We start from the raw sequence: 17,629 nt of genomic DNA on the forward strand, positions 1-17,629 counted from the left end.
ACTTTTTTTTGACATCAGGTTAGTGGGAGTTTCTAATACCATGTGCTGCATCCTTTCTGTGACTGCCAACCTGGCCCCGTGCGATTCTGTGTGACAAGGCATAAGCCAATCACACAGAGCTGCGTGCGAGTGGGCTGCCCCAATTAGCGCAGGTCCTTTCTGGTTTTAGGAAGGCGTATTTTTTTTAGGGTGGAAGGTTCGTATTTATATTTTTTTGTTGTTGCTTTTTTAATTTTTATATTTTTTTCCTGTCCGTTTTTATCTCTTCTTTAACTATTTATTTAAAAGAAGTTCACAAAATTCAAAATTCATATTATTCTAAAGGACTTTCATGTTTTATGTTCCAATTTTTTTAATGTTCAAAAATGTTTTAAAAATGTTCATGTTTTACAAGAAATATTATGTTTTAACATGCATAAATATTCAGATAAATTGAAAATAAATGTAAAACCTAACTGAAAACCAATTAAACGAAAAAACACACTCTATACCGAAAGAAATTCGCTCGCTACACTCTACCACTTGGCACTGGCACAGGCTCTGACGCACCAATCATCATTAGGCAGCGGCTCCTTGCGACTACGCATTGCACTACTGGCGGCCTGTACATTTTTTTTGAGTAATCTGGCGGCCTGTACATCAGTTGTAATAAGCCGCCGCAGCCCACTAGCCACGTCAGTTGGGCCCGACCCAACTATTGTGACATGTAGTACATGTTTTTGTTCTCTGCAGGAATGTTAATGATTTAGGGTCTTTTTGATTCAAATGATTCTTAAAGAAATCTTTGAGGATTTTTTCCTACAGAGGTTGTTTGATTCGTGTGATTAATACAATCTATATGATTTTTTTTCATTAAGATTCATTTGTGCTAGTTTTCATAGGAAATTTTCCATCGACTCCAAGGTTATGTGAAGAATTCAACGGTTTTCCTGCGCATAATCAAACATTCATACTAATCATGTAGTGTTGAAAACGAAATGCCAGCCCCTAGGTTGTGCTACATTAGCAGTTATATGAGCAGTTATTATGGAGTTCACTTGGCTTTGCTGAATCTACTATAGTTTCTCTTACGTGCTTCTAGCTGTCTGCATAATAAATTTATTAGGTTAGAAAAAAATACTACCAAAACTTATAAAAGGCAATTGTCTAGAAAAAAATACTACCAAAACTTATAAAAGGCAAAATTTGCATAAATTTCCACATATAAGATCTGACGGATACATCGTTGATTGAGCTACAATTGTTTCTCAGAAATACCAAACCCGATATCTATATAATCCCTGGAAAGATGCTTTGTTTTCAGGAAGTTGAAAATCTTTGAGGATACGCTAATTGAATAAAAAAGACTCTCCTCCAATCGGCATGTAATCAGCACGCGATCCCTCTGGCTGTCTGCTGCCTATAAGTACATGGCGAGAGACTCTCCTTCCTCTCACGTACCCGGAGCAATCGTATATTCTTCAGCGTGAGCATGGCTTCTTCTTCCTTCCTTGCTTTCGTGACTCTAGCCAGCAGCTGCCTCATCCTCCTTCCATGCATTGTCTCCGGCTGGTCTGACGGCGGCGCGACGTGGTACGGTCCCCGCCACGGCGCCGGCTCTGACGGTATGTAAATTATGGAGTACATTAGTATATAAGTCATACGCCTTGCACGGACATGCAGGCCTCCGTGATGAGAGTGCATACATGCATGCATGCTAGGACACGTACGTACAATATAGTGCATAGTAGTTGTTGTTTACGTGTATTTCGTTGTGATCGAGTACTGACGCGTGCATGGGCGTGCTGCAGGTGGTGCGTGCGGCTACCATGGCGACGTGGAGCAGCCGCCGTTCTCCGCCATGATCACGGCGGGTGGCTCCTCCATCTTCAATGGCGGCAAGGGCTGCGGCGCTTGCTATCAGGTTAGATGCACCGGCAATCCCGCCTGCTCTGGGTCCCCGGTGACCGTGGTCGTCACAGATCAGTGCCCCGGCGGGCCGTGCCAGGCCGAGGCTGCGCACTTTGACCTCAGCGGGAAGGCGTTCGGCGCCATGGCCAAGCGTGGCCAGGCCGACAACCTCCGCAACGCTGGCAGTATTAAAGTCCAGTACAACCGGTAAGCTCCCGCTAGACTACGCCCAGTGCTCCGCCTACGTGCACGTTCCTGTGATCCATGGATCGATTGTCATCTCATATATTTCTTCTTCGCTCGCAGGGTTCCGTGCAACTGGCATGGGCTGGACATCGCCTTCAAGGTGGACGGCGGCTCCAACCCCAACTACCTTGCGGTGCTGATCGAGGACGAGGCCGGCGACGGTGACCTGTCCGCGGTCGAGCTTCAGCAGCGCGGCGGCAGCTGGGTGCCGATGCAGGAGTCGTGGGGCGCGGTCTGGAAGTACAACGCCGGGTCCACCCTCCAGGCACCCATATCGATCCGCATCACCTCCGGCTCCGGCAAGAAGCTCGTCGCCAGGAATGTCATCCCCTCCGGCTGGCAGGCCGGCAAGACCTACCGATCCATCGTAAACTTCCAGTGATTGATCAATGGGGAGTACGTATCTTAATTAGTTGTGCAGCACGCGTGCGCTAGCTATATGTAGTAATAGAGCCCGTGCCTGGAATAATACTCGCTTTCATGCTTTGAAAAATTGCAAACATAATGTGGAAAAAAAATGCTTTCTTCGAATATTTTGGCAGCTGATTAAGGATACGATGGATATTGCTAAACGCTCAAGATTGATGCCAACCGATTGTTTGTCAATCTTGAGTATTAAGTTTATGTTGAAAATCATGACCCCTACAAAAAAAAAACTCACTCACATAATTTAGGATTTGAAGAATGGTCCAGATAATATACACTGAAAAATAAGGGACCTTCTATTTGTAAGTTGTGAATTTTTATTTAGGTGCAGTGCAACCCCACGTCTCGATGCATGCAGCTTAGGCAGCTTAGGTTATGTTACGGTTGTGTTCCAATTAAAATGGATCAATTCTATAAATTTTAGTGGTATCCATGAGTAATACAAGCTGCAAAATCTACCACTTTAACACTCTTTAAACAAAAATAAAGACAAACTGATTCAAAACAAAAAACAAAAACATAAGTTTTCCTAAGAAAGAAATTGCGGGCATTGGATTACCCTAAAAGAAGAAAGAAACTTGAAAAACTTCAAATAATTGATGATAAAAACTGCACACAAAATTCAGAGAAATTGCACCTTTCTCAATAGCAAAAGAAGCCTATATATAATTTTCACACATGTTGCATCAAACTTGAATTTATATGTCGATGTGTTTACATTAAGATTAATAATCTCCGCAGACACGCGAAGGCACAAAAACAAGTGCATGAGCACGCGCGCACGCACGCACGCACACACACACACAGATGCACACACCCGCGTCCCCGTGAACATATCCACACATCGAGAGACAACATGCACACACGCACATATCCTAGCGCCACACACACACGATTACACGCGCACACACACATAATGCACAGAGACAAACACTTACGCACACAACACACAGGCTCGCCGGCATGAACGGACCAAGGGGGAAAAAAGCAGACTAAATACAAGAAGAAGAAAAGGTGACTTACACAAAATAAAAATTGATGCAACTTACAAATAGCAAAAGTGAAAAAATAATATCAAATCTGTGGAGTACTTCCTTATATTTATTCAAGGATTTTGTTTTCTATATTTTTCATATGGTCCTACATTTATGAGTTTATGATTGCCCAAAGTTACTTCACTGATGTAGTGTTTCATAGGCATGGACCGACCTAAAATTTAGTATGTCTTGTTTCATAACCATATAATGGAAACTAGACGTGCCAAAAAGAAATCAGCATTGATCTATATTGCTGACATAGCATGTCATTAAATGAGGAAATAATGATACTAAATATTATACGTATCATGATTGTGTATCATTCAAAAAAAATGATTGTGTATCATGATAATGAGGTGCTGCTATGAGACACACAAAACAATCAATGAGGTCGTCTAAAGGACAAATCTATCATAATATGCACTATAAAGGTTCTATTATACAATGGTATCATATGCATAGTACTCAATGTGAAAGGTATAATCACTATAATTTTTTGGGGGCATGCAAACACTAATTTCTAGAGATAAAGATAATACATTGTACATCATGTCTTTTGGATTCTCTAAATAATGTGGGGGGCATAAGAAAATAGCTTCTTATCAACCATTGTGCATGCCCTTACTCGTATGACTTCATCTTGAAGATATATAGCAAAAAGATACCTACATATCACTTTGTTAATATATCTTGAAGTTACGCGACTACAACCATCAGTAGGGCATATCCTACGCTGTACAACGATTTGTGATTTATCTGTATATTGTTTTGATAACTTCAGTGTCTGGTGATGAATTACTTTTCTATTTCGGGGTAAAACATGTCATACTGTGTGGGGTGGTAGTCGATTATGTGCACATGCAAGAAAAATTAACCAAAGGACAATGATAATATTTCTTTATAATTATCATAATAGAATGTCTACTCATCGAAAAGGCTACCTACTAAATCTGGAAAATGTAAGCAAAAATAGCAAACTTAATAAGGGGGTGTCTACCAAAATAATCATGTCTTTATTAATCAGACCACAGATACAGAATCACAATATGAAAGCAGTGGCGGGACCGGGCAGGTATAGTCGGGGCCATAGTCAGTGGGTTCCATGCGGCTCGCCGGAACTGTCCGCATGGCTAGAGATGTCACGCGCGGTGGAAATAGCGGTTAGGGAAGGAAACTTCCTCCCACTGAAGGAGGAACTAGACAGATAGCGCTTGGTAATTTTTGTTACTTCGGGTGTTATTTTACTGCCATGACAGTAAATGAATATATCGGTATTACACATCCACTACAGATGCTCTTACCAGGTTCCCCGCCTGAAACAGGTTGGGGGTTCTGATAATTAAGGAATGTAATTCATTTGAATAAGCTTTGAAAAAAGTGGGGAAAAAATAATCTTTTGCTGACACATTCATTAAATAAAAAAATATCCCCTCACCACGACATTTAATCAGTGTGTGATCTCTCTAGCTCTCTGCTGCCTATAAATACATGGCGAGAGACTATGCTTGCTATCACACACATCACTTACCTATCTCCAGTACATTCCCTTCTTCCTCTACATACGTGCAACAATTGTATATTGTTCATCGCGAGCATGGTTTCTTCCTCCAACGTGGTTTTCGTGGCTCTAGCTAGCAGCTGCCTCATCCTCCTTCATTCGAGCAGCATCTCTGGCTGGTCCGATGGGGGTGCGACGTGTGGTACGGTCCCCGCGAAGGCGCCGGCACTGACGGTAGGTATATAGCCGCATGGACGATGCATGCAGACCTTGATGATGGGAGTGCATGCATGTTAGGACACATATATTTTAGTACTCCCTCCGCTTCCATAATATAAAACGTTTTTTACACTAGTATAGTATAAAAAATGTTCTTACATTATAAGACGGAGGAAGTAGTTATTTACGTGTACCGATGAGTGCATAGGCGTGTTGCAGGTGGTGCATGCGGGTACCAGGGCGACATGGAGCAGCCGCCGTTCTCCGCCATGGTCACGGCGGGCGGCCCCTCTATCTTCAAGAATGGTAGGGGTTGCGGCGCTTGCTATCAGGTTAAATGCACCAGCCATCGCGCTTGCTCCGGGGTCCCGGTGACCGTGGTCGTCACAGACCAGTGCCCCGGTGGGCCGTGCCTGTCGGAGGCTACCCACTTTGACCTCGGCGGGAAGGCATTCGGCGCCATGGCCAAGCCCGGCCAGGCCGACAATCTCCGCAGAGCCGGCAGCCTTAGAGTCCAATACAACCGGTAAGCCCAGCTTAGCGTCATGCATGTTCGTGCGATCCATCGATCGGTTGTCAACTCTTTGATTTCTTCGCTCGCAGGGTTCCGTGCAACTGGCATGGGCTGGACATCGCCTTCAGGGTGGACGGCGGCTCCAATCCCTACTACCTTGCGCTGCTCATTGAGGACGAGGCCGGCGACGGCGACCTGTCGGCGGTCGAGCTTCAGCAGCGCCGCGGCAGCTGGGCGCCAATGCAGGAGTCGTGGGGCGCGGTGTGGAAGTACAACTCCGGGTCCACTCTGCAGGCACCCATATCGATCCGTCTCACCTCCGGCTCTGGCAAGAAGCTCGTCGCCCGCAATGTCATCCCCTCCGGCTGGCAGGCCAGCAGGACCTACCGATCCATCGTAAACTTCCAGTGATCAAGTGATCGTTAGATCTGTCAGATCGAGTACCTATGTTAATTTATTAGTAGCTCCGTGCCTATGTGTGTAATCGACATTGATAATTCAATATGGCAATTGATGTGGCAAATTTCTTGTTGGAATATTTTGGCAGATCCGACCATCCCATGGATATTGCTAAACCCACAAGATTACTGCCAACTGGGTTGTTTGTCAGTCTTTCTAGGACTAATAAATTTATATTGAAAATCATGACGCCTACAAAAAAACTCACTCACTTAATTTAGGATTTCAAAGAATGGTCCAAGTTTAATTAATATACACTGAAAAATAGTGCCAAGTCTTGAAACAGAGTACACCCTTAAATTCATGCGTGGATTTTAATTTGTTTTCCATGGTACTAGCTGATTTGTTGTAGATTATGCCTAAAGTTACTTGATTTCCCATGATTTTCATGAGTTTACGATTGCTCAAAGTTCCTTCATTGTCTTAGTGTTTCCTACCCATGGGTCAACCCTAGAATTTGGTAATTGATTATTCTCTGTTTCATAACAGGACAGTGGGAATTAGACGTGCCGAAAACAAACCATTGTTGTTCTATATAGCCAAAAGAAAGATACGCATGCTTCTGTAGGAAGAGAGATAAATGAAAAAGGAGGTTTATATTCTCTTATTTAAGAGAGATGATATCAAGATGTCATCTCTCAGTCCTACGATTTCAGGAGTGTGCAAATAATGGCTAGAGATAAAGATAATCCCTTGTATACCATGACTTGTGACTTATCTAGATGATGTGGAATACATAAGTAAATACAAGGGTATTCTTAGTGAAATCTATGTATACAGATTTGATAAACACTGGTCCAATCTCAAAGTCGCTTCACATTTGGAAATTTAAGGTGCCCTCGAAATGTAAAGGTCTTTATATGATTTTTCACAAGGAAGTGATCTTGACCAAGGACAACTTGGCAAAGCATAGTTGGGAGGATTGTAAACAGTGTTCTTTCTGTGACCAAGATGAATCCATCCAATTTTTTTTCTCAAATGCCCACTAACCAAGTTACTGTGGAGTATAGTACAAGTGGCTTTTATTGTCAGTCCTTCCACTACCATTGCCACTTTATTTGGGACATGGCTAGATGGGGTAGAGCCTAAAACAATGGCGCATATTCTGAGTCAGAGTGTGTGCATTACTTTGGGCTATACGAAGTTGTTGGAATGACGTGATTTTTAACAGACAAAACATCATAAATTTTTGTAGGCCATCTACCATATGTGGTCGTTCCTCGGCCGTGCGGAAGTCAAAGAGCATATGGCTTATAGGTGCAACCCTTGGGAGACGGTAGCACGGGATACTTACAACCGATTTGGATGGTGATCCAACAATAGGATAGGTGTATAGTCATCTATTCTTCTTGTTGCCGGTTGTGGCAATTTTATTTTATTTCGGCACCATTTGTGAATTTGTATCGAACTATGTACTTGATGGCTATTTTGATTAATAGTATGGCCTATGCATCATTTTGATGCAGAGGCCAGAGTACTCGTCCTTTGAAAAGAAAAACACCAATGTGTTGCTTACAAACTTTTTACGTAATCTTTCAACTAATTCTCCTCCCCTGTATTTCACCGGATGGGCTCCGCTGAATCCAATCATGAGCTCACGCTTCACCTCTCGCTCTTATGTCTAGTCTATACAGTAGGTGGAGGTACGCTCAGAAAAATACAGTAGGTAGTACCCCTCGAAAAAAATACAGTAGGTGGTACCCCTCGAAAAAAATACAGTAGGTGCAGGTGGTGGTGCTGGGGGGGGGGGGGGGGGGGGGGGGGGGAGCGGGTCAAAAGGGTCATATATATGTCAACCAACTACAAGATAGAACATTCGACTTGAACTGAAATGAAAATCAGTTACACCCACATTAAGTAAAAATAATCCCTTCAAATCCGTATTTAATCAGCCTGCGATATCCCTATAGCTCTATGCTCATATGATAATACTTCTTATTTTGATCAGCCTAATGGATAGACAGTCCCAAAATCTTTACTAATACACTCATTAAATAAAGAAATATCCCCTCAAATCCATATTTAATCAGCGTGCGATCTCTCTATCTCTCTGCTGCCTATAAATCAAAGTACACGGCGAGAGACTACGCTTGCTATCACACACCATCACCCGATCTGTCTCCAGTTCGTTCTCTCCTTCCTCTCGCGTACGCGGAGCAATCGTATATTGTTCAGTGCGCGCATGGCTTCTTCCTTCGCCGCTTTAGCGGCTCTAGCCATCAGCTGCCTCCTCATCCTCCATCCGTGCAGCGTCTCCGGTTGGTCCGACGGCGGCGCGACGTGGTACGTTCCCCCCGAAGGCGCAGGCACCGACGGTACGTAGTTGTACACACATATTTATAGTCCTATATATGAACGATGCGTTGATGCCTCATGCATGCAGACCTTGATGATGGACGCGTATATGGCAAAAGTCTATTTTAAATTCTGAACTCCTAGACCTTCGGTGAAACTAACCCCAAAGTCAAAATCATGTTCAATTGCACGCTAAACTATGCAATTCCGGTCTAAATTGAACCTTCGAGTCGTTTTGATGACCAGGATTGGCGGGGTTTCACTGAGGGCGCACACCCGCACCCCGCTGGGCCGGCCTGCTTTTGTTTTCTTTCATTAAGAAATAGAAATTCACAAAGGGCGCTACACCCTGCTCCTGCTGGGCTGGCCCGCTTTGTTTTTTCGTTTTAAAGAAACACACGGTGTGGCTTGATGGGTCACGTGTCCGTGGATTTTAAAAAGTTCGTGGATTCGAAAACTTCCATGAAAAAAGAGTTCCTTGTTTTGAAATTTTGTTCAGAATGTTTTTGTTCTATATTTTTATAACTTTTTAAAGAAATGTTTGGGATTTCAAAAAATGCTTCTGTTTCAAATATTGTTCACAAATTAAAAAATGTTCGTGTGTTCTAATTTTGTTCCGGAAATTCAAAAAATTCAAATGTGCATGTTCCAAAAGTCTGGTTGAATTTTCCAAATTTAGTTTGGTAAATTTGTTCACAAATTTGACAAGTGGTTGCTTTTCATAAAACACTCATCTTTTTTTCCAAAAAATATTTTGTGCCCAAAATTTTAAAAATATTCGAATCTGGAGATGATTCTTATCGTTTTGTGCTGCTATATAAGCAGATTTGCTAGCTAGCTCAAGTGGTAGTACCACCTCTTCTATAGCTGCAAATCCTGGTTTCGAAACTTGTCAAGCGCGTCCGCAATTCTGCCGCAAAGAGCGACAGAAAAATAAAGAAAACATTTTTGAGCAAACAAAAACAAAAATGGTTTGGTCCAGGGTGGAGGACGGGTGCTTTTTGGCCCACCAGCTAGACAAATCCCGGTAGATTGCATAGTTCAGGATGCAATCGACCGGGATTTCAATTTGAGAATTCGTTTCGCTGAACGTCTACGAATTTAAAGTTTAAAATAGACTTTTTCACGCGTATATAGTTGTTTATTTGTACTGACGCGTGCATGGGCATGCTGCAGGTGGTGCATGCGGATACCAGCACGACGTGGAGAAGCCTCCGTTCTCCGCCATGATCACGGCGGGCGGCCCCTCCATCTTCAAGAACGGCAAGGGCTGCGGCGCTTGCTACCAGGTGAGATGCACCGGCAATGCCGCTTGCTTCGGGTTTCCGGTGACCGTGGTCGTCACAGATGAGTGCCGTGGCGGGCCGTGCCTGGCCGAGGCTGCCCACTTCGACCTTAGCGGGAAAGCGTTCGGCGCCATGGCAAAGCCCGGCCAGGCCGACAACCTCCGCAAAGCTGGCAACATTAGAGTCCAGTACAACCGGTAAGCTCTTGCTAGCTAGTTCACACAGCTCTCACGCCAAGTGCACGGTGCTCCGTGCATGTTCCATCCATCAATTGTATCTATTTGATTTCTTCACTGGCAGGGTTCCGTGCAACTGGCATGGGCTGAACATCGTTTTCAAGGTGGATGCCCGCTCCAATCCGAACTACCTCGCAGTGCTCATAGAGTACGAGGCCGGTGACGGCGACCTGTCAGCGGTCGACCTTCAGCAGCGCGGCGGTGGATGGGCGTCGATGCAGGAGTTGTCGGGTGCAGTGTGGAAGTACAAGTCCAGGTCCACCCTACAGGCCCCCATATCTATCGGCCTCACCTTCGGCTCCGGCAAGCAGCTCATCGCCAGCAATGTCATTCCCTCCGGATGGCAGGCTGGAAGGACCTACCGATCCGTCGTAAACTACTAGTGACCGAGTGATTGATCGGTTTGTCAGATCGAATACCTAGCTATGGGCACATGTGTGTGTCTTTGTGTAATCGACATTGATAATTTGATATGGAAATAGTTGTTTTCATCATGCTTGAAAATTTTCAAATAATGTGGAGAAATTGCTTGCTTGGAATATTTTGGTAGGCGGGCTGTATATCTGTCTAATATTCTAACGATGTGATGGATATTGCTAAACCCTCAAGATTATTGCCAACTGAGTTGTTCATCAATCTTTTGAGTACTCCTCAGCGACAATTAATATGGACCAGGAAGAGTAATAAGTTTATGCTTTCATGATGCCTTAATAAACGCAGTCAGTTAATTTAAGATTTCATAGAATGCTCCAAGTACATATAACTAATGCTTAATGTCAAGTCTATGGGCTACAACCTTCAATTTATTCATGGATTTTGTTTTCATTCTGGCTGCTTTTATGTAGATTATGGCCTAAAGTTACTTGGTTTCCCAACATGGTCCTAAATTCTTGAGTTTATGGTTCCCTAAAGTTACTTCACTACCATAGTCTTTCTTACCCATGGATCGACCCTAAATTTGGGTATCTGCTTATGCCTTGTTTCATAACAAGACAACAAGAACTATGTGTGCCAAAAACAAGTCAGTGTTGACCTATATAGCCAAGAGATAGTTAGGAAAAATAAAGTGGTTCTATAATCTATATTAGCAATGTCAAATAATTGTTGAGTTGGAAGATAAAAGGATTATTATTTTTCCTTTTCTTAGCTATAAGAGATGATATCAAAGATGTGGCATCTCTGTCCATTGTATGAGATGTCGTCCCTAAGATCTCCCACTGTGGTATATAGTGTAGTGTCATGCAGCTTCATGCAATGACAACTAGGCCCATCACCAACAAAACATAGCATTAAATGAAAAAAAAGAGGGTTGATATCATAGTATGATACCATATCATAGTAAATGAGATGCTACTATGATTCATACAAATAATTACTTAGGTCGTTTTAATTTTCAAACTACAATATTATGCACTATGGATTAACTATCTTACTCAATGTGAGAGGCCGAAGTCATACATTGTCTTAATTTTAATCACTATAATTCTTTTGGAATCTGCAAACACTAATAACTAGATATAAAGATAACATATATTTTAGCTTCTCTAAATGGCGTGGAATGCATGAGAAAGTAGTTTCTTATCAACCATTGTGCATTCCCTTACACATATGGCTTCATCAATATAGCTTGAAAACATATAGCCAAAAGATGCATACACGTGACTTTGTTAATAGTATATCTTGAAGGGACGCCACTACAACCATCGCAGGGCCTTTGTTACGTTGGTATTCGCCAAAAAAAGAAAACAAGACAAATTGAAGCTATGCGGTTCCATCCTTTAGGACGCCTTGTGTTGTGTGGGTGTGTTCATGGCCACTAACAGTGCTTGAGATTGCAACACGGAGCACGTGGTAGCCGCTGCATCACACAAACGCTGCACAGCAACGGTGAAATCCTGTCAATAAATAAAGTCTCCAGCGAAAGCTGCTAAAGAATCACAAGCAAACCACACACACGGCATCGATCCAGCTTTCTACAGAGAAGATGGCAGCCGACGGCATGCACGTCATGATGTTCCCCTTCCTCGCCTTCGGCCACATCAGCCCGTTCGTGCAGCTGGCGCGCAAGCTCGTCGCCGCCGGCGGGGTGCGGGTCACGCTTCTGTCGGCCGCGGCCAACGTGCCCCGTGTAGAGGCCATGCTGGGGCCGGCGGCCGGCGCCGTGGCCGTGGCCCCGCTGCGCCTCCAGCGCGTGCCGGGGCTCCCCGAGGGCGCCGAGAGCACGGCCGAGGTCTCGGCGGACGGCGCCGAGCTGCTCAAGGTCGCCGTCGACGGCACCAGGCCGCAGGTGGCGAACCTGCTCGCGGAGCTCCGCCCTGACGCCCTGCTGTTCGACTTCGCCACCCCATGGGTCACCGAGCTCGCGGCGCCGCTCGGCACCAAGGTGCTCCAGTTCTCGGTCTTCTCTGCCGTGTCCGGCGCCTACCTTATGGTCCCCGCGCGCCGCGCCGGTGGCCATGGGCCGACCGCGGATGACCTCGCGTCGGCGCCCACGGGCTTCCCGCCATCGTCTTCGCTCGCCACCGTGCCGGCCTACCAGGCTGCCAATTTCACCTACGTGTTCACCAGCTTCCACGGCGAACCGTGCGTGTACGATCGCGTCCTCGCCGGCCTCCAGTCCAGCGACGCCCTCGTGATCAAGACGTGCCACGAAATGGAAGGGCCCTACATCAACTACCTCGCCGCCCAGCTCGGCAAACCGGTGCTCCTCACGGGCCCGGTCGTGCCGGAGCCGCCGCAGGGCGAGCTCGAGGAGCGATGGGCCAAGTGGCTCTCCTCCTTCCCGGACAACGCCGTCGTGTTCGCCTCCTTCGGGAGCGAGACGTTCCTCCCGGCCGCCGCCGCGACGGAGCTCCTCCTGGGCCTGGAGTCCACCAACCGGCCGTTCTTCGTCGTGCTCAACTTCCCCAAGGGCACGGACACCGACGCGGAGCTGGCGAGGTGCACGCCGCCGGGGTTCGCCGGGAGGACCAAGGGCAGGGGCGTGGTGCACACGGGGTGGGTGCAGCAGCAGCACATCCTGCGGCACCGCAGCGTGGGCTGCTTCGTGAACCACGCCGGGCTGAGCTCCGTGGTGGAGGGACTCGTCGCCGGCTGCCGGCTGGTGCTGCTGCCGATGAAGGGCGATCAGTACCTCAACGCGGCGCTGTTCGCGCGTGACCTTCGCGTCGGGGCGGAGGTGGCGCGGCGCGACGGCGACGGGTGGTTCGGGCGCGCGGACGTGAGCGACGCCGTGGACACGGCGATGGCGGACGGGTGGGAGGGCCGAGGAATTAAATGGAGGGAGTTCTTGACGGACGACGCCGTGCAGAAGAGGTTGGCGGACGATTTCGTCAGGGATTTCAAGAACTTCGTGAGGGCCTGAAAAGATGATGTACGCTTTGCTTGCTACTCCTACTAGGTCCCGTGTCCATGTCCATGGAGTCAAATAAATGTGAACGATTTTGCTATTCATCGGTGTGCTGCCCCATTCTTTAATTCTCCCAAGATTTTTTCTTTCCCAGGAATTGACTTCTATGCTTTCACTATATGTTTTTTTTTTCAAGCTATGGCAGCATCTTCTTAATGTGCATTTATCTTTGTGGATGGAGCATTTAGCTTATTTTATACTTCCTCCGTTTCTAAATGTAAGTTTTTTAAAGATTTCACTACAAACTACATACAGATGTGTATAGACATATTTTAGAGTATAGTTCACTCATTTTGCTCCGTACGTAGTTCATAGTGGAATCTCTAAAAAGACTTATATTTAAAAATGGAGGGAGTATATTTCATAGTACGAGTTTTGTGTAATACATACAGCGCACAGCCATCGAATATTCTCTAGTTATAATTTGATTTACAATGGAATAAGCGGTGAGACTCAAACCTACATCTTACATTTGCATAACTATGTGACTCTATATCTATACGTTTGTCTATAATAACGTGGCATGTCGATATCCGGTTGCACTTGCTCTAATGTGCAAGGTACGTATATAACTTACTAGTCTATTGTAGTCAAATTTTTATTTTTGTTTCTTTTCTTTCATGTTTTACCTACAGTAGATATTTAATTAAAAGACTGTTAGCCATGGGCATTATAAATTTATATAAGTTTATGAGTTGGCTCAACTCATTAAGAAATCTCTCACACGGACGAAGACTCAACCGACATTGTATAGACGCAAAAATTCACTAGCCATTGGATGTAAATCAGAAGGTAAATCGTAAAATGACTATAATCCTTCAAAATTTCTTTCACATCAGGCATGCTCAGTACAAAGAAAATGAGATCACCGGAGCGTTTGCTAGTCACCAGTCGGTCATGTATGATCGAGTTTTTCTCTACTTACCTCGCATTACTCGCTCCATTCAAATAAATAGGGTCCACTAATGCGGATTTTTGAGGTTGACTTTAACCACCACCAGAGCGATAATATTTGATGTGTATGTAACAAAAATGTGCGGTCAAATTCTTATGTAAAACGAGTGTTTAATGTCTTGATGATATAATGTTTATATTATGCATCTTACATATAGTAGTATTATTTATGGTTAAAGGCAGCCTAAAAAATTGCATTAGATATGGGGAGTACATTCAATTGAAATGACGTGACAGTGTCGCAGTCATGTCTAGCGTTAGTAGGGGTGCCAGCTGAAATGAAGGCACTGGACTACCCGGCCTAATAGTTTGGTGAAGTTTTGCAAGTGGTGCTTGGGTTCATCAACTACTATCTCTATCCTGATTTATTGGTCCCTGTTGTATTTTCTGTCAAATTATGATTATAGATTTAACCGACATAATGTTAATGCATGTCATAAAATATATCGCTGATAAACTACTTTCAAATAAAAATCTAACGATATAATTTTGGTGGCATGCATTAACATTCTATTACTTAAATTTTTAATCAAAATTTCGCATAAAATACAATGAAGACCAATAAATCAAGACAGAGGTAGTAGCCAGGTATGCTGACAGCTGGCTTAACTACTGGCAACTGCCCTGGCCTGGACCCTGCCTATATATGCATCAATACTCCTGACATGGGATCAGCCGAAGCATCTAATGCTCTCCTACATGTCTACATGAGTACTACGAGGTCCCAACGATTAATCTGCCCTTTTAATGCCCTCGTTTGCATCTAATTCAATGTATAGTATGGACATTACAGTACTACCTTTGTCTTGGTTTATAAGTTCTTTTTGTATTTTTTGCCAAATTTTGACTATAGATTTAATTAACAAAATATTAATGCATATCAACAAAAATTATATAGTTGGATTCGTATTTGAACATAATTTTCAATTATATTATTTTTTATGGCATGAATTAACATTTTGTTAGTTAAATTTAATGTCGAAATTTGGCAGAATACAAAGGAGACTAATAAACCAGGACGGAGATAGTAGTACTCACCACGGAAATGTCGTTACCAGCAAAAACTCTCTTTGATGTAATACTCCTATCCTGGTGAAATATATTATACCCACCATTTTTTTCGATGGAGCCATACTCACCATTACCTGCAAAAATAAAATAAAATTAGGCATGCTAGTTTCTACCCCATCTTACTCCCCCGTTTCTTTTTTCACCACATATAAGACTTGCTTGAATTCAAACTACGCAAAATTTGATCAAATTTATAAAGAAAAAATATCAACATCTACAATACCAAAGTTATAAAGTATGAAATTAATTTCATGATGCATCTAATAATATTGATTTCGTATAGTGAATGTTGATATTTTTTCTATAAAGTTAGTCAAACTTTACAAAGTTTAACATCGAACAAATTTGATATGCAGAGAAAAAACAAGCAAAAGGAGTACTAACCTCTAGGAACGACACGCGGTGTATATCAATAGATAATATATGATGTGTATGTAACAAAAGTATACCGTCAAATTCATATGTAAAAAGAGTTTTTAATGATATAATTTTTACGTTATGCACCTTACATATATTATTAATTGTTAAAGGCAGCCTAAAACTCGTATGTATGTAGTACGTTGCACTGAAACGACGTTACGGCGTCACAGTCATGTTGTGTAGCGTTAGTAGGGTGCCAGCTGAAATGAAAGCACCACACATCTGACAGTTTGATGAACTTTTGCTGGTGGCGCTTGCATTCGTCAACTGATCAGTTGCGCCGACAGCAGGCTTAACTACTGGCAAGTGCCCAGGCCCCTGCCTATAATAAATACTCCTAACATGGGATAGGCCGAAGCATCTAAATGCCCTCTGCATGAGTATACGAGGTCCCCAACCATTTCTCCGCTCTTTTAATGCTATCGTGTGCATTTGCATCTAATGCAATGTAGTAAACTCACCATTACCTGCAAAAAAGAATAAAAATTAGTCATGCTTGTTATCATCCATCTTACTCCCCCGTTTCTTGTTCCTATGCACATAAGATTCGCTTGAAGTTATACCAAAATTTGATCAAATTTATATTAAAAAAAATATCAACATCGACAATAACAAAGGTAGAAAGTATGAAAATTAATTTCACGGTGCATCTAATAATACTGATTTTGTATAGTGAATGTAGATATTTTTTCAATAAAATTGGTCAAAATTTACGAAGTTTAACTTCGGACAAATTTTATATGCAGACAAAAAGGAAACGGAGGGAGTACTAACATCTAGGAACGAGACGCGGTGTATTCAAATAGATAAATTGATGAAATCCCAAATACATAAATAAAATGGATTTTAGGGTCTTTTTACGCTTAGAACAATGTAATATATAGAGACAAAAATTATAGGACCACAATGTTATACGCAGTTACATCTGCAATATTAGCCCGTGGATTCACCTCCCCTCCGTCTTGGCTTCGACGGCTAGTTATGGGGAAGGAATACTGGTGCCCCGGCTTTGGCTAGTATATTAGTTAAGGTTTTAGTCCTCGCAAGTCGATCCTCGGACGAATGGCGGTGCTTCTTCTTCTAGTCAGTCTTCTGGGCTCCGATTCCCCTCAAGTTCGTTTGTCGGAACATATTAGATGGAGCTCCGGCGTAGATTCCCACCAACTTCTTGGGGCGGCGAGGTTAGGGTCTGTGCGCACGCAATGGCGAGACTTGGTGTCAAGTTTTTCATATCGATTCAAGGGTTCAAGGCGATGGTCCTTGGGGAGTGGCGACAGTGGCAGGTCGGCGGCTCATTCAAACGGCGACAATGGTCGCTCGATGGTCCAAAGACCTTGTTGTAATTTTCATTATGTTTGGAGTGCTTTATACTTCTTATGAACTTCGATGATAGATTTGAATCTTTGTCACAAAAAAGTACAACAAATATGAAGCTTCCTACATTATAATCATGCAATATAGAAGTGTGTTAATGATACATCGACTCCATCTTGCAATAAAATAAAAAAGGCTGCCAACAAACTCATAATAATCATACGAGATTTCAAAGTATACAGAAGCTATATGATAGAACTGTGTGGGCAAAAATCACTATTCTGACCTGTGATCGAAATCAATTGGCAAACTGAACTATTGGTAAAAAGATTCGCTCCGCTGACCTTTTTGTGTA

The 17,629-nt window shown here is 43.6% G+C and overlaps 3 protein-coding genes and 1 pseudogene across 3 annotated transcripts; all 4 read left to right on the top strand.

Moving 5' to 3' along the window:
* The first annotated feature begins 1,471 nt into the window (after positions 1–1,471).
* Positions 1,472–2,518, top strand: LOC123043491 (putative expansin-B14). The gene is made up of 3 exons (XM_044465955.1): positions 1,472–1,604; positions 1,791–2,097; positions 2,197–2,518. The coding sequence occupies exons 1-3, from the start codon at positions 1,472–1,474 to the stop codon at positions 2,516–2,518; spliced, it is 762 nt and encodes a 253-aa protein (XP_044321890.1).
* Positions 2,519–5,193: 2,675 nt separating this feature from the next.
* LOC123040453 (putative expansin-B14) lies at positions 5,194–6,241 on the top strand (annotated as a pseudogene).
* Positions 6,242–8,471: 2,230 nt separating this feature from the next.
* On the top strand, positions 8,472–10,530 carry LOC123040454 (putative expansin-B14). Its single transcript, XM_044463293.1, has 3 exons — positions 8,472–8,604; positions 9,761–10,067; positions 10,171–10,530. Exons 1-3 carry the CDS (start codon positions 8,472–8,474, stop codon positions 10,487–10,489), a joined length of 759 nt encoding a protein of 252 aa, XP_044319228.1. The 3' UTR covers positions 10,490–10,530.
* A 1,520-nt stretch (positions 10,531–12,050) lies between these two features.
* On the top strand, positions 12,051–13,650 carry LOC123040456 (anthocyanidin-3-O-glucoside rhamnosyltransferase). Its single transcript, XM_044463294.1, has one exon. It carries the CDS (start codon positions 12,091–12,093, stop codon positions 13,468–13,470), a length of 1,380 nt encoding a protein of 459 aa, XP_044319229.1. The 5' UTR covers positions 12,051–12,090; the 3' UTR covers positions 13,471–13,650.
* Positions 13,651–17,629: the final 3,979 nt, after the last annotated feature.

This window comes from Triticum aestivum, chromosome 2B, assembly GCF_018294505.1.
Source record: "Triticum aestivum cultivar Chinese Spring chromosome 2B, IWGSC CS RefSeq v2.1, whole genome shotgun sequence".
Classification (NCBI taxonomy): domain Eukaryota; kingdom Viridiplantae; phylum Streptophyta; class Magnoliopsida; order Poales; family Poaceae; genus Triticum; species Triticum aestivum.

Bases quoted from the DNA above. Each gene is read 5' to 3' on its own strand.
- LOC123043491 (XM_044465955.1), top strand. From the start codon at position 1,472: ATGGCTTCTTCTTCCTTCCTTGCTTTCGTGACTCTAGCCAGCAGCTGC. The intron at 1,605-1,790 runs GTATGTAAATTA...GGCGTGCTGCAG, and splicing joins CCACGGCGCCGGCTCTGACG to GTGGTGCGTGCGGCTACCAT. The intron at 2,098-2,196 runs GTAAGCTCCCGC...CTTCGCTCGCAG, and splicing joins ATTAAAGTCCAGTACAACCG to GGTTCCGTGCAACTGGCATG.
- LOC123040454 (XM_044463293.1), top strand. From the start codon at position 8,472: ATGGCTTCTTCCTTCGCCGCTTTAGCGGCTCTAGCCATCAGCTGCCTC. The intron at 8,605-9,760 runs GTACGTAGTTGT...GGCATGCTGCAG, and splicing joins CGAAGGCGCAGGCACCGACG to GTGGTGCATGCGGATACCAG. The intron at 10,068-10,170 runs GTAAGCTCTTGC...CTTCACTGGCAG, and splicing joins ATTAGAGTCCAGTACAACCG to GGTTCCGTGCAACTGGCATG.
- LOC123040456 (XM_044463294.1), top strand. From the start codon at position 12,091: ATGGCAGCCGACGGCATGCACGTCATGATGTTCCCCTTCCTCGCCTTC.